The sequence below is a fragment of the Salmo trutta genome, chromosome 1, assembly GCF_901001165.1.
Source record: "Salmo trutta chromosome 1, fSalTru1.1, whole genome shotgun sequence".
Lineage (NCBI taxonomy): Eukaryota > Metazoa > Chordata > Actinopteri > Salmoniformes > Salmonidae > Salmo > Salmo trutta.
Window position 1 is genome coordinate 48,688,096 of NC_042957.1, and position 16,656 is coordinate 48,704,751.

General features: G+C 42.7%; 1 protein-coding gene across 2 annotated transcripts in view; it reads right to left on the bottom strand.

Moving 5' to 3' along the window:
- The window catches only part of LOC115198136 (C1q-related factor), a 49,043-nt gene that overhangs the window by 11,600 nt on the left and 20,787 nt on the right, over positions 1-16,656 (bottom strand). The window contains exon 1 of one of the 2 annotated variants that reach the window (XM_029759851.1): positions 12,183-13,539. The exons of the other annotated variant lie outside the window; for it this stretch is intronic. Within the exon in view, the coding sequence (XP_029615711.1) occupies positions 12,183-12,785 (603 nt within the window). The 5' untranslated portion in view covers positions 12,786-13,539. Of the gene's footprint in view, positions 1-12,182; positions 13,540-16,656 lie in introns of those variants that run through there. 2 annotated transcript variants of the gene reach the window in all.

Below are 16,656 nucleotides of genomic sequence, written 5' to 3' on the forward strand. Positions count from 1 at the left end.
TCCAGATGGTTCGTGTTTGTTCAATTTGCTGTGTATAGATTGCCATGCTAAACACACTGCATGGGTCACACCTGGATACACAGCAATAGGCTAAACAGTCTTGTGTTGATGTGCACCAGAGCATAAGAAACCCCCAGAGACATGAAGAAGGAACCACTGAGATGCATGTTGATAGGTTGGGAAATGACACGCAGATAACAGCTTCATTCACGCAGTATTGTATCTCCAACAGCCCTCTAGGGGGAAATACAAAGACATTTTCTAAATGTTGCTTTGGATAATACTTTACACACATAATAGTGTTGGATCTGTGACATCCACTTGTATTGATTATATCTTCACTAATGCTGCAGAGCTTTGATGCAACGCTGTATCAGTTCCCATTGGCTGCAGTGACCATAACATTGTGGCAATAACAAAGCCAAAGTGCCAAAGGTTGGGCCTAAAGTAATTTAGATATTACATTTTTTATAATACATTTTTGTTCATTTTATTTAGTATTTTTCACACCAAATACAAACATACACATACGAACAACTTACAGACGCACACAAACAACGACTACATCTCATCTGCCCAGACCCACATGCTCACACCCCTTCCCTAGTGCCTGAATGATTGTTTGCCTTAAATTGTACCAATTTGTTCTCCTCGCCCATTCTATTTCAATATTTCAATAATAAATAATGCGATTTTTCCATTATGTTAATTGACGGATTGATTTCCAAGTTTTTTGTATCCGTTTTTTCAAGATGAGTGATGAGAAGAGAATCGTCCAGCCCGTTGGGTATCTCAATACTTCTGACAGACAACTTTTTATCTCGCCCATAACTTTTAGACTTTATAGCATTCCCAGAGAGCATGGATTATTGAGTCATTGTTAGTTTTACACTTAAGACATGACTCTGCCGTTGTGTTGTAAAAAAAAAAAAAAAAAAAAAAAAGGTATCTTCCATAATACGTTTGTTTATACTGGATTAAACATACATTTTCGTTAACTGTAATTTAGTTAGTTATGCTCCAATAGTCCCTCCATCTTGTGCCAACATCAGTTCATTTTAAGTCTTGGTTCCAATAGTTTATATTTTCTTCTAAGAGATTGTCAATTGGATATGCTCTCTGCAAGGTTTTGTATATCTTACCTATCATATGAACATCCTTTTCTGATTTAAATAAGATTCCCTCAAGGTTGCTCTGATGCCCAAAGGATTTCATTTGAAAATCTACATTGTTCAGTCCAAAAGTGCTTTTTAATTCTATCATGGAAATAAATGTATTTCCTGTTAAAAAGTAATTTACGGTTTCTATGCCTTTAGTTTTTAATGTGGAAGAATGTATCTGTGAATTCTGAAAAGCTATCCAAGGATTGTTCAATAGGGTTGTGTTTTTAGGGAGTGATATTGGTTAATTTTCTTCCATATTGTTATAGTGTTCTTAACTATGAAGTTAATGTTTTTAGCTTTAACCTTTGAAAACAGACATAAAATATTCAGGGGATGAGCATGCGTATCTTCAATATACACCCATTGTTCTCTTTAGTCCATTTAACTGTACTGTATGTCGCAAGTAAAAACCTGGGTAGCGAGTTAATACAATTCCCAGTCTGGAAGGTTAAACCCCTCCTCAGACTAAGATGCTCCTTTTTATACTATGATTTTTTTTTTGCCCATACAAAGTCTATTATGACTAAGTATACTTTTTTAAAGAAAGTCTTCAGTGGGGTAATTGGTATTACCGAAAATAAATACAAGAACTTTGGAATCCATGTAATTTATAAGAGATCATACCAAATGTTCTCAGGACTCTGTTTTTGAAGATGTGTATGAGGAAATGAATCCAGATCCAGCAATGGAAGTATTTGTAAAAGTATTCATGCCAATTGCTGACAAGCATGCACCTGTTAAGAAATGAACTGCGATAACTGTTAGGGCCCTCTGTCATAAGCTTCGTCTTCAGATGAGGAGTAAGAAATATCGAACCAATACGCAGCGTGATAAGTGTCCATACTTATATTTTTATTCAAACGTGAACACTAAACAAAACAAGAAAACGAACGACAGTCCTGTAAGGTAGAAATGACTATACGGAGAAACAACCACCCACAAACACAAGAGAAAATAAACCCATATAAATATGGCCTCCAATTAGAAGCAACGACAACCAGCTGCTTCTAATTGGAGGTCGTTCCCAAAACTAACATAGAAATAGAACAACTAGAAATACGAACATAGAAATACAAAACATCGAACAATCCCCAAAAACCCCGACAACACAAAACAAACACACCCCTGCCACGTCACTGACCAAACTACAATAACAAATAACCTCTTTTACTGGTCAGGACATGACAGTACCCCCCCCCCCAAAGGTGCAGACCCTGGATGCACCTGAAACAAAAAAAACCTAACAACACAATAACCCCAAAATAAAGGGAGGGAAGGGAGGGTGGCCACCGTCACCAACGGTTCCTGTGCAAACACCCCCCCTTCCCCAATCCTCCCCCCTACGGAGGTGGCTCAGGTTCTGGCCCTAGTCCCCAACCTAACCTGTCCACCCCCGCTGAAGGCTCAGGGCTGTAGCGCATCTCTGGAGACCTCGGGCTGAAGGCGCGACTCTGGCGGCCTCGGGCTGAGTCGCGACTCTGGCGGCCTCGGGCTGAGTCGCGACTCTGGCGGTCTCGGGTGGAGGCGCGACTCTGGCGGCCTCGGGCTGGAGGCGCGACTCTGGCGGCCTCGGGCTGGAGGCGCGACTCTGGCGGCGCCGAACTGGGCAGGCGCACTAAAGGCCTGGTGCGTGGGGCTGGCTTTGGAGGGGCCAGACTAATGACACGCACCTCAAGGCTAGTGCGAGGAGCAGGAACAGGATGTACTGGACTGGGCTGACGCAATTGAGGCCTGGTGCGTGGAACTGGCTTTGGAGACGCCAGACTAGTGACACGCACCACAAGGCTAGTGCGAGGAGCAGGAACTGGATACACTGGGCCTTGACTACGCACTGGAGGTCTAGAGGGCACAACCCCTTCTGGCTGAGTGCTCAATATAGCCTGGCCATACTGAGGAGCTTCTACCGATCACACCGGCCTTTGAACGCGTCTGGGCAATACAGTGCGCATCTCCGCATAGCTCGGTGCTTTCTCGATCTGTCGCTCCCCGTAATAAGAACGAGGAGTTGGTTCAGGCCTATTGCCTGACTTGCTCCAACTCCCCATGTGCCGCCCCAAAACAATTTTTGGGGGGCTGCCTCTTAGGCTTCCTTGCCAGCCGTGTTCCCACATAACATTCCCGGTTTTCTACAGCCTTCTTCCATGGTCCCTCTCTAGCCAATATTTCCTCCCATGTCCACGACTCTACATAGCTCCTCTGCTGCTCCTTCCTCCGCTGCTTGGTCCTCTTTTGGTGGGTGGTTCTGTCATAAGCTTCATCTTCAGATGAGGAGTAGGAAATATAGGACCAATACGCAGCGTGGTAAGTGTCCATACTTATATTTTTATTTAAACGTGAACACTAAACAAAACAAGAACACAAACGACAGTCCTGTAAGGTACAAATGACTATATGGAGAAACAACCACCCACAAACACAAGAGAAAATAAACCCATATAAATATGGCCTCCAATTAGAAGCAACGACAACCAGCTGCTTCTAATTGGAGGTCGTTCCCAAAACTAACATAGAAATAGAACAACTAGAAATACGAACATAGAAATACAAAACATCGAACAATCCCCAAAAACCCCGACAACACAAAACAAACACACCCCTGCCACGTCCTGACCAAACTACAATAACAAATAACCTCTTTTACTGGTCAGGACGTGACACCCTCTGGCTTAACAAGGAATTTAAAAAGTGTATGGTTCAAATAAATTATGCAAAAGTAGTGGCAAACAAGTCAGGCTGCTCAACTGATTGGTTGACATACTGTCAATTGAGAAATTTGGTGACTTAAACTTAACAAAAAGAAGAAGAAATTATATTACCAAACCAAGATAAATTACATAAAACACAATGGAAAAAGACTCTGGAGTACCTTAAATGATATCATGGGCAAGAACGATTGTTATCCATCAATAACCTCCAGGTATAGACAACCTTGATGGGACACTATTGAGAATAGTAGCAGACTGTATTTCCACCCCCATTTTCTTTATCTTGAACCAAAGCCTAAAGGAGTGTGTCTCCACAGGCGTGAAAGGAAACAAAAAGTAATTCCACTGCCTAAAAACAGTAAAGCACCCTTTGCTGGCTCTAACAGCCGCCCAATCAGTTTGCTGCCTGTTCTTAATAAACTGATGGGGAATATTGTGTTTGACCAAATACAATGAAATTCAACTTGTACTGTACTGACTCAGATAACAGATGATTGGTTAAAATAAATGGATAATAAAATGATAGTTGGAGCTTTATTGTTAGATTTCAGTGCAGTCTGATGTAATTGATCATAAATTGTTATTGAAGAAACTCACTTGCTATGGCTTTATATCACTTGCCATCACATGGTTGGAGAGTTATTTATCCAATTGAACCCAGAGAGTGTTCTTCAATGGAAGCTTCTCTAACATCAGATATATACAGTGTGGTGTCCCTCAGGACAGTTGCCTTGGGCCATTACTCTTCTCTATTTTTTCAAATGATTTGCCGCTGGTCTTATACAAAGCTAGAATGACTATGTCTGTGGATGATTCCACACTCAACATATCAGCACCCAAAGCCAGTGAGCTCACTGAAATTCTAAATAAGGAGTAACAGTGTCAGAATGGGTGATTAGTAATAAACTGGTCTTAAATACATCTAAAACTAAAAGTATTGTATTTGGTTCAAAAAATTCTCTAAGACTTAAACCTCAACTGGAGTTGTGTATAAAGGCAGTGACCATTGAGCAAGTTGAGGAAGCTAAACTCCTAGATATAACATTAGATGGTCAATTATCATGGTCAAGTCATATTGACAAGTTATTGTGAAGATGGGGAGGGGTATGTCTGTTATTAACAAAAATCAACTGTACTAGTTGTTCAGGCTCTGGTCATGTCTTATCTTAATTACTGTCTGGTAATATGATCAAATGCAGCAAAGAAAGACCTAGCAAAGCTGCAGCTGGCACAAAACAGAGCAGTGCGCCTTGCCCTTAAAATATACATTTCATTTTTTGCAACCAAATCAAACATTTTGATGTAAAATGCTATAGAACAGTCCAGACACCTTTCGTGGGATTTCACATGTTTTTGAGAAACTTACCCCAAACACCAAATCACTTCCTCATCCTTGTTGTGTAGTATGGGGGCACCGAAAAAAAACATGAACAAAGGTTCCAAAAACCCCCAAATACGTCCTTTTACAAACGGCAACACTCAGTATAGTGATACAGGTTGTTAGATGTGGTACACATGAAATTGTGTCATTCCATACTTTATCTGTAACATTATACAAAACAAAAACATTTGAAATCACAAATAATCTGTTCCCTTCTATAACATGTCATTTTACATCAAAAATAGAGATTTGGTTGTAAAAAATAAAACTTCTCCATTAATTACACATACAGAACTAACATGAACAACATGCATTCCAGTCTTTCCTGGTTGAGGGTTGACGAGAGATGAACTGCTTCTCTTCTAGTTTTTATGAGAAATAGTACTGTGATGAAAATTCCTGATTGTCTGCATAATCAAATAACGTTCAGCTCAGACACCCATACATACCCCACAAGACATAACACCAGGGGTCTCTTCACAGTCCCCAAGTCCAAAAGGAATTCACGGCAACGTACATTATTATACAGCACCATGATCGCATGGAACTCCCTTCCATCTCCGATTACTCACGCAAACAACAAAATTACCTTTAAAAAACGGATTAAACAACATCTCATGGAACGGCAGGGACTGTGAGGGGACACACAAACGAAAACAAACACGCACACACAAACACACTCTGTTGTATTGTTTGTGTGTCTTTGTGTTAGAAATGTGTGTGACTGTCCTATTCTATCAGTGTATCAGTGTTTTGTTACTTGTCATGTTCTGTGTTTTTTGTGGACCCCCTGGAAGAATAGCTGTTGTCTCTGCAAAAGCTAATGGGGATCCAAATAAACAAATAAATAAACCAGTCTATGAAGATGATCGCAGTACTTCACTTCACAGCACCGTGTGTCTACTTGGATACATCAATTCAAAGGAGCCAGTAACGGACTGTGCCAAGATTTCCCCTAGTTTCTATACTACAGTCCAGAATCTTTCAAGTGTGTTTTTGCTTTCTAAGCAAAACAGTATTCTTGAAGTTAACCTCCAAGAGCAAAACTTTATGTATCCAATAACAATCAAGACACATATTGATATTAAATTGTCAATAAAGGGATGGGCATAAACTGTGCACTTCTGGAGGTCACCTTGGACGGCTGGAACAGAGCAGGGGAGATGTAGAGGGCAGTGCACAGTGGGGGGGCAGGTGTGTGTTTCTGCGCGTGCGCGTGCGCGGTGGGAAGCAGGGAGCATTAATTGTTGGGGAAGAGCCATATGCGCTGCTCGGAAGACGCTGGAGCTTATTAAAGAAGGAGACAGAGTGATTATTCACACAGGGCCCTCCTGAGAGAGTGACGCTCACGTCATTGCTTTTAATTAACTCTGGAACGGTTCTGCGGATTAATACAAATATTAAGAAGGGAACCGAGGAGGAGCACAAACACATCCTGCATCTGGTTCAAGGTTTTAAACTCCCATTAAAAAGGCTCTTTGGCATGACAGAACTCTCTTTTCCCCGCCTCCCCATTTTGTAGTTTTTTTTTCTCCATTTGTAGTAGCGTGGCAATGGATTCGTCTTTATTGTCATTGCCTCGTCTCCCAGGGTGTCTCCGACTCAGGGAATCGAGACTCTGACACATCCGTCGGAGAAGATTGGGATTGGTTGGAGATAGTTGTCAAGCGAGTAAAAGAACGTCAGAAATAAGAAGCCAAGGAGAGAGGAGAGGAGTGGAGTGGGAACTTGGAGAGCAGATGAAGTGCACCGGGCTGAAAATAGAATCATATTTGCCTGCTTACCAAGAGCAGCTAACTCTTTGGTGTAGCTTGAAATGTGTCAAGGTGCTGGGGACAATGTTGACACTCTCCTAATGCAACCCACAGAACCAACAGAGGGAGAGAGGAGAGGGAGATAAAAACAGCAAGGCTCCGGAGTGGAGCTGATACAGGGTGCAGAACAACTGCAGTGCTAGAGCCTGAGAACCTGCAGTTTCATGATGCACCAAGGCCAAAGGTTGATAAAATACTGGCATTGTGTGCTATTCCCAGTCCTCCCCAGCCTCCTAGTCCCTACACAGCTTCTCTCGGCCTTAAATGAGCAGAGGAATGCTCCGGCCCAGACAGCCCTGCTCTAGGACCATCAGCCTTCCCGTGGCCACTTCATCAATGACACAGCACAAGTTACCCCACATTTATAACCATTCACAGTAATTTACGCAGACAGACACACTGTGGTCTCACCTCCACACCAGACCCACAGACAGACCCAGAGGCTCACACAGAAAAACCTTTCTAGCAAGATTCTCTGGCTATAGTGAGTGTAAGCTACATCCCCCTCTAAGCTATGCTGAGAGAGAGAGAGAGAGAGAGAGAGAGAGAGAGAGAGAGAGAGAGAGAGAGAGAGATGTTTCATTAGCCAGGCAGTTACCACTTTATAAACATTACCCCAGTCTCTGGAGATGTTCGTTGCCTGTGTCTAACTTAAGTGCTTCCCCTCCCTCCTCTTAGGAACACAATGAAGCGGGAACAGAAGGTGCTTTATAGGAACATATGTTCGCCTATTATGTATCAACACTTTTACACCCCCATAAACATTATGGTGGAGTGAGACATTATATATAGAGGAGAGGCCCTTCATGTAGCAGCCACCTCCCCTCTCCTTGGGTTTGCTGGGTGAGAAGTTTGTCAGCTTGGATAGGTCAAAGGAGTTGAACTCAGGGAACCATAGTGAGACTTGCAAACGGACACTTTTTTGGTCTCTTTGATTTCTTGCCCTCCATGCTTATCATGTCGACACTCTTTAACACGGTAGAAATGGATTTCATTTAATTCATCACTTTTTATTCCAGTCCAGTCCAGTGATCTTATCACGTTTTCACTCAAATTCATATATCACCAGCACACCAAAACACAATTCTGGATGAAAATAGAAAGTAGCCTAGTCTATAAAAGCTATTGCCCAAAATGTACAGTACATCAGATAGATTGTTACTGACATTTACCCCAACCTTTATGTTGAACCCCTCACATGCATTATCTTCCTACAATGTTACATTAGTATTCCATGGCATGGCTGAAGCCTCCAGGTGCCTCAGGGGGGATATGTCAGCCGCGGACAATAGGCCTTCCCCACGAGGACACACTCTCAGTATCTGTCCAACAGACACAAGATCAAAAACACCACACTGAACCGCCAACAGATATGCCTCTGAAATGGTATTTATCTTTCTGAAATATTTCCCATCTCCAGAAGGGCCCGTTGCTCTGGTAACAGTGCCTTCATGTTACAATGTTAGTGGATGATGGAGAGCTCTGACCTCACTGTCACAGAGACCAGACCCAGCACTCTTTACAATTACATACTGAGTGTACAAAACATTATGGACACCTTGCTAATAGAGAATAATTTGCCCTCAGAACAGCCTCAATGTATTGGGTCATGGACTCTACAAGATGTCGAAAGCGTTCCAGAGGGATGCTGGCCCATGTTGACTCCAATGCTTCCCACAGTTGTGTCAAGTTGGCTGGATGTCCTTTGAGTGGAAGAACATTCATGATACACATGGGAAACTGTTGAGCGTGAAAAACCCAGCAGCGTTGCAGTTCTTGACACAAACCGGTGTCCCTGGCACCTACTACCATGCCCTGTTCAAAGGCACTTTAATGACGGCACTTTAATAATGTTTACATATCTTGCATTACTCATCTCATATGTATATACTGTATTTTATACCATCTATTGCATCTTGCCTATGCCGCTCTGTCATTGCTCATCCATATACTTATATGTATATGTTCTTATTCCATTCCTTTACTTAGATTTGTGTGTATAAGGTAGTTGTTGTGGAATTGTTAGATTACATTTTAGATATTGCTGCACTGTCGGAACTAGAAGCACAAACATTTCGCTACACTGGCAATAACATCTGCTAACCATGTGTCTGTGACCAATACAATTTGATTTGATGTAATACTTTATCTTGCCAATTCACCCTCTGAATGGCACACATACACAAGCCATGTCTCAATTGTCTCAAGGCTTTAAAATCCTTCTTTAATCCTGCTCCTCCACTTCATCTACACTGGTTGAAGTGGATTTAACAAGTATCTTCAATAAGGGATCATATCTTTCATCTGGATTCACCTGGTCAGTCTTTGTTGTGGAAAGAGCAGATGTCCTCAATGATTCGTACACTCAGTGTACCTGTATCCTTTCTCTCCATTTCAGTCATATTTTCTCTGTAATTGTAAAAGTAAGCAATGGCCAATTCAAGTGGTTGGACAATAGAATTAACCAATTACAGCAACCCCTCTGTGACCATGGGATGGATATTTCTCTATGGCAACATATGAAGAACATTGCACAAACAATAAAGACTTGATAAACATATCTGTTTCTTATTTTCCTAAGTTTTACATTAGATGAATAATGCTGCCAGACATACCCTTAGGCCTACATAGATTAAAATTGAGATTGTGTTTTATAGTTGCTAGAAATCTATACGCCTTTATGAAAGAAAGTGTTCCCTAGCTCTTTTTTTTAAAGAATGAGGGCATTCTCTCTCTGACCTATACTGACAACAGTTGATTCTTTGGAGATCCCCATCTAAATGTAAAATATAGCTGCAATCATGTCCACATAAGTCTTGAGTCGAAGGCAGGAGTTGCCTGCGCATGAATCGGATTGCAACCGACTGTAAATTGTGAAATAATCGATTATATTATGCGTACAAGTGTTAGGCAAAACACCCGTTAAAGCATAAAATATAGCAGGGAAGCATGTGCTCAACAGAAATGGCATGATGTTGTGTTGCGCTCAACCCCCAAAACCCTAACCTCTGCGTTAGCAATAGGACTACAAGGTAACCTTGTAGATTAAGTCTACTTTAAACATTTTGAAACTGGCCAACTAGGACACGTCATATTCAGTCATGATGACAAATACATTTACAGTACCCTATGTGAACTACATGTTAACGTTTAATTCCATTATAAAATATCATGTAAACCACTTAAGTGCTGTAATATCAGGGTAATAAGTAAAACAGATATACTTTGCGTTTATAATCAAATGTTCTGCGGAAACACCGGTAGCAAAAGTTTAGACCTACAAAAATAAATAAACGTAGTCTAATTAACATTAAACAAAGTAAGTCAAAAGTCTAATTGACAAAGCAATATGTTGGAGACCATGCTGTTAGGGCATTGAAAAACATTGCATGGGGCTTAATGAAAGATAATTGTGAGGATTTGAATTATACACTATAGGCTAATGGAGCTGTAATATGTCATGTAAAAGGGGATGTGACCTTCACCCTATACGCAAGTGGTCATGAACAGATAATACGAGGATATTCAATCACAAAATATTTGATGCGCGCTGAAGCTGTTGTATAATTTATGATTGCCTCGATGCATATTGCAAATGACTTGATGGTAAAAAAATATATATATTTATCTTATACTCTCCTGCGCTTTAGACGTTGCCGCCTTTGCTGGACGCGAAAGTTCTCGAGTCGCACACACTCGAGGTACATCTTACACCCATAACAGGTACCTGAGAGCACCCCCCCCCCAGGGCGAAATAAATCCATCTCCAGACCCGTCAAGTGATGCGTAAAAAATACATCATGCAAATGATATTTATTTCAAGCGAATGTCACGCAAATATTCCCTTGTTTTATCAACCATATACAACCGACATAATAAGCAACACTTACATTTTCCAGTCTGTTCACACAGTGACGGATAAGTAGGCTAATTGTCATCCTCTCGTTTTACGCACGAGACGTTTGTATAATTGCGGTCTTGTTGAGTCTCTCCAGGAGTACAACGTTAGATTACATGTAATTAAATATGTGAACTCGAGACAGTTAAATGTAGCACAATGTAATTTGTGTCTGAACGCATCACTTTTTGACTTGCGGCAGTTCACAGATGTATCGAGCACAGATAAGCAGGCCGTTCTTGGTTCATAATTAAACTTTTCGCAATAATAATGATAGCCAATGTCTGGGAATTTTTTTAATTCTTAAAATATCTGCCGGCTGACTAAAAGCTGCATCTGCTATAGTGGCTTTCACACCACTCCTGTGAATAAACTTATTTAATGTACTTTCCCTGTCTAATCAATTTAGTCTACACAAGCAGAAATGCGAAAGTAATACGATCCGAAATTACTGGCTAATATCTTATTTCTGAAAAGATAAATGATTTGTTACAATTGCGTAAAGATCTGAGTCAATTATTAAATAGAGCTAGTCCTAACTGACAAATAGAGATGCTTCCATAAATCAGGCACATACACCTTTTTCACCTTCTTTTACATTTACACCAGTATTATATGGCAAACGTATCAAATTTGAAACAAGTAGGAAAGTGACATGGACTTTGGGGGAAACTGTCTGTCCTTTGATTTGAGGGATGCGGGCAATGTCAGTGTGTATTTATGCAATGAGGGGAAGCGCGCCAGATTACACATCATTCTCTCTGGGCGCGTTTGGTGCCACAGCTGTGTGACCGTCATCTGCTCGCTCAGGGGGGTTTTGGGAGCGCACGACAGATGCTTCCGCTACCCACCAGCCTTCCGTTTCCTCGGAAATAGAGCCTCTGTATTATAACGCGGTTTCAGGGCAATTTGATTGTGAAGCTCCGATTAAATTTCCACCAACAAAGTTACCACAGTGACATCAGGTGACACCCAGCGATAGAAAGAGAGAGGCGGAGGTGAGAGAGAGAGAGAGAGAGAGAGCACAACAGAGTATCAAGGGATAAGGTGAGATATCTGTAATTTAGAAGGAACCTGAGTCTGTAGCAGAGAAGCCATTGGAGTGCTAATTAAAAAGAGCAGTAAGCAGTGAGTGGTAGAATGTATAAGATCCCTCTATGCTGAGTGGCTGAGCAGTATAAGACTTGGAAAAGTGAAACTTGGAGAAGTGAATTGACTCACCTGTTCGTTTTTGCAGAGGTCTGCCCACATACTGGTCCCATCCCCTCCTCTCATCAGCACATGGTAGATGAAGAAGTAGGTGCCAGGGATGCTGCAGATGAACTTGCCTGAGATGCCGTCGTAGTTGTTTCCCAAGTTGGTGACCACGTCGTCAAACTTGAGGATCTCATAGCCTTCATGGGGGTTCTTAAGCCCTGCGTAAAAGGCCACCCGGGGCACTGTGCTGTAGGTGGCCGTGCTGATAGCTCCGTTTCCCCCCAACCCCAAAATCCCAGTCCTCCCTCCAGACCCTCGGTCTCCAGGGGGTCCCACTGGCCCTGGTGGCCCTGGCTCTCCAGGTGGTCCCGGGAGTCCAGGTTTACCTGGCCTGCCTTGCTTGCCCTGGGGGCCCTGCACCAGCGTGGAGGGCATGTTGCTGTTGTCGCTGAGGGCCTCGGCCTCCGCCTGGATGCCACTGGAGCTGGTGCTGCTGGCCGTTGTGCCCTTGTTCAGGTAGGGGTCGCACACCATGCGGCAGGTACCTAGCATTTCAAAGTGGCTGGTGTCGGTGCCCACGGAGCTGACCAGGACGGGGATGAGAACCACCAGCACCAGGACCAGCATGACCCCGACGGCAGCCGCCACCAGGGTCTTCCTCCCGATGCTGAGTCGGGGAAGGGGCTGTGCTGCCAGCGTGGCTCTCCCTGGGGCGGAAATGGTGACTGCTGGGTGTGGGGAGCCTGCCACCGAGGAAAGGGACACGGGGATCCCAAGTAGAGTAGGAGGAGGAGCGGCGAGTGTGTGAGGGTAAGAGAGAGACCCACATACACTCACTGATACGCCTCGCTGCTTTCACTCACACAGAGGTAGTTCCCGTACACTCTCGCTCACCAGCGTGCACACTGACGCACATAGGGAGCACACACACACGAGCCGACATACAGAATTTAGTCCCAAACTCTTGTCATGAAAAAGGAGAAAGAAAGAGGATGCAAAGGAAGGAACACTCAGGAGGAGGAGTGTTAGAGAGAAACAAGAGGAATGGTAAGAGGACGAAACAGAGAGTGAGTGTGAGAAAGAGAGACGGAGAGAGTAGTCATAGAGTCCGCGTGCGTGCGTGTGGTGTGTTTGTGGTGACGGATTCTCAGGCTTAGCTTTTTATATGGCAGTAGCAGTGGAGCCCCCCTCCACTCATCCTCCCCTCTCCTCCTCCCCTCTCCTGGTTGGCGTGGTTACGCGTAGGGGGAGGAGGGAGCCCCACACTGTCCCCTCTCCCTCTCTGTCTCACTCAGAATGGCTCTCATCACATCACATTACTTTCTACCACACTACACTCCCTCTGAGCCAGTGAGGAGCCAACACACGCTCCCTCCCTCTCTCCTTCTCCCTCTCCTTCTCCCTCTCCACTCTCTCCCTCCCTCTCTCCTTCTCCCTCTCCTTCTCCCTCTCCACTCTCTACCTCCCTCTCTCCTTCTCCCTCTCCACTCTCTCCCTCCCTCTCTCCTTCTCCCTCTCCACTCTCTTACCCTGACTCCTCACTCCTTCCTTCCACTTTTGATGCTTTCGCTCTCTCTCTCTCTCTCTCTCTCTCTCTCTCTCTCTCTCACTTCTTCCACTTTTGATACTGTTTCTCTCTCTCCTTCTCTCTCTCATCAGCCTCCAGCCTCTAAAAATAAAGATGGAGCACAGGGAAAGGGAGCTGCATTTTCCTGAAGGTGCCAGGAATGTATATGCTTTTTACACTTTCTATCTGGCGTATCCACACACACACACACACACACACACACACACACACACACACACACACACACACACACACACACACACACACACACACACACACACACCGAAACGAAACGTAATTATTACCCAGTTTTTTTTACACATAAGAGAAGATTGATGAAAAAACCTACAAAACTATTATGACCAATCTATGGAAAGGAGACTCTTGCGAACAAGTGTCACGGGACTCATCTGAAGGTAACCAGTACTGGATAAAAAAAACAAATGGAAGTATGAAGGCACAAATATAGGCACAAATATCTCCTAGATATAGGACAGACACTTCAAAACCTTGTTTCTTATGATTTATTTGTTGACTGTACTTTTTGCCATTTATGAATGTGTTATTCAATGCGTTTCTATGGGCTTTAGTAGTAAAGACCAAAATCAAAATTTTATCAAATCATTTTTGATATATATTTTGTTTTATACTGTACCTAAAGGGGTCCTAAAATACCATATCAAATAGCTAAATGATCCATAGTATGAAGAAGGCTAATGCTAAATACCAACACATGAGCCAACAGCACATACTGTACATACTAGTAACACAAATCCTAAATCTACGGTTGGATGGGTTGGGGGGGCATCACTTTCTTGTCTTTCCTGGCAGACAGCCTCCTCCTGGGGGAGATTTTATTCAGGGCAAATGACAGGGACAAAGGACAATGGGGAGGTGCCATCCATGGTTAATGTGCCATTGACATTGACTCCATTTTACTCTTATTGTATTCCACTTTTTGCCCTCTCTCACTGTCAATAACCACACATCTGCACCTCAATGTGCTGACACCGTTTCTTATTGCTATCTTTTTTTAGCTATTGATTTCATGGTTTTATTCAATTAAGGGTCCCGTTTGATGGGGGTAAGATCTCTGCGCAGTGGTGATGTCATATATTTGACATTTTCATCTTTCAGAGTGATGAATGATAAATATGGAGGGAAATGACAACATTAGAAAATAGTCAACATACACAGTCCTCCTATGGACTATGTCTTTGTAGAGGAGGTCAGTTAAACGAGGTCTGGATTTATTTAGCACAACACATAAGGCTGAGTGAGTCTGTGTCTTATACAAATCTACTAGGCTTTTACCAGGGATGTGCAATAGAATTAGTCATAGCAAACAATTGGGGCTAATATCCTTGAGTGCTGTTATTCAGCTTTTCTTAAAGTTGTTGTTGTCGTGTGGGGATGAGGGCCAGGCCAGCATTGTGAAACATGATGTAAACCTCCTCCAGATGGAGGGCTTTGGCGATGTTTGCACTAGGTTTGGACAGGGCTCTCATGGAAGATTGAGATGGATCAATGCACACCAGGACGCCTGAACATTTGTCACCACTAGGCTTGACTGGTCACCAATTAGAGCATTCCACTTCTGCCTCTTTATCATCATTAAACAGCAACTGCGGTATGGCATAACCAGTTGGCTCTCAAATTCATCTTACGGGGTGAGTCCATCCACCGACTCAACACACAACCCAGATAACTCACAAAAGACCAGGTGTGTGTCTGACTCTTTCGGGCGTATATTTGACCACTGTGTGTTAAGCTTTATAATTGTCATGGAGTTTGTCCATGTGAGGAAGCAAACAATACCTAAATTGCTTTCTGGGTTTGCTTAGTCGGATTGTTTGTTTTAGGCACCTGCCGGCAGTACCTGCCAGTGAGTCTGTCGTCAGTGCCCCACATCTCTACATCCTTTAACCACTGAGAGATCAGTTCACAGCACAGAGGACAAACACAGAGGTAGAGATGCGAGAGAGAGGAAGACGGGCCGGAGAGAGGGAGGCAGAAAGAAATTAAAGAACAGGAGAGAAGTAGTTGGACGCCGTGGGAGTTGAGGCATCTCAGTGGAGTAGGTTGGCTTTGATTGGTTGGTTGGGAAGTAAGTAGGGCGGTAGGGCTGTTGTGGTGAGAAAACAAAACGGAATAAAAATGATGATTGAGCTGTTATACAATACATAGTCTACCGCATATTACGCATGGCAGAATATATCTATATTTTTTAATGATTTAAGATGTCTTTGGTACATAATTGGTCTAGCCTACTGTATACTGACTTGATGAGAGATCGACTATGCAGCCTGAGGCAAGAAACAGCTTTTTTGCTACTTTTTGCTACTATAGCCTATAGTCGCATCATGCAGCCCACTTATGTTTTGATTTCTACGATATTCTAAGGTTTGTATCATTCACAACTAAAGTTACCAAATAATTCTAAATCTAGCATATAGGACCTGTTTCAAATAATCACTGCTCTCATACTGTATGTGCAATCGTGCCGAAAGGGAAAAATATCCTTTCTATTTTATTCAGCTAAGTTCAATTATATTCTTCTTACTATAAAATCATATAATATAAAATAATGGCACGGGACTTATAATATCTTGTCAGCTATATAAACAAGACTACATCCTACGGCATAGAGCATAACCAGATAACATACAGTAGGTAACTCATATTCTGTTCTTCTGAAATACATTTTCTTCATATGTTTCTTTAGACCTGCCTAAAATAAATCATGGATTATCGTGATGGTGTGTATTAAATTGATTCATTCCTTTTTTTAAATGTAGACGTTCCAAAGGCTTGTATTCGTGGAGGCCTGGAGATGCTCGATGTGTTTATGTTAATTACCGTTCAATTATCGTGAGAACGGCAGTCTTTTGCATGACAATAACTGTCTGACCAAATTTTATGGCCAATGAA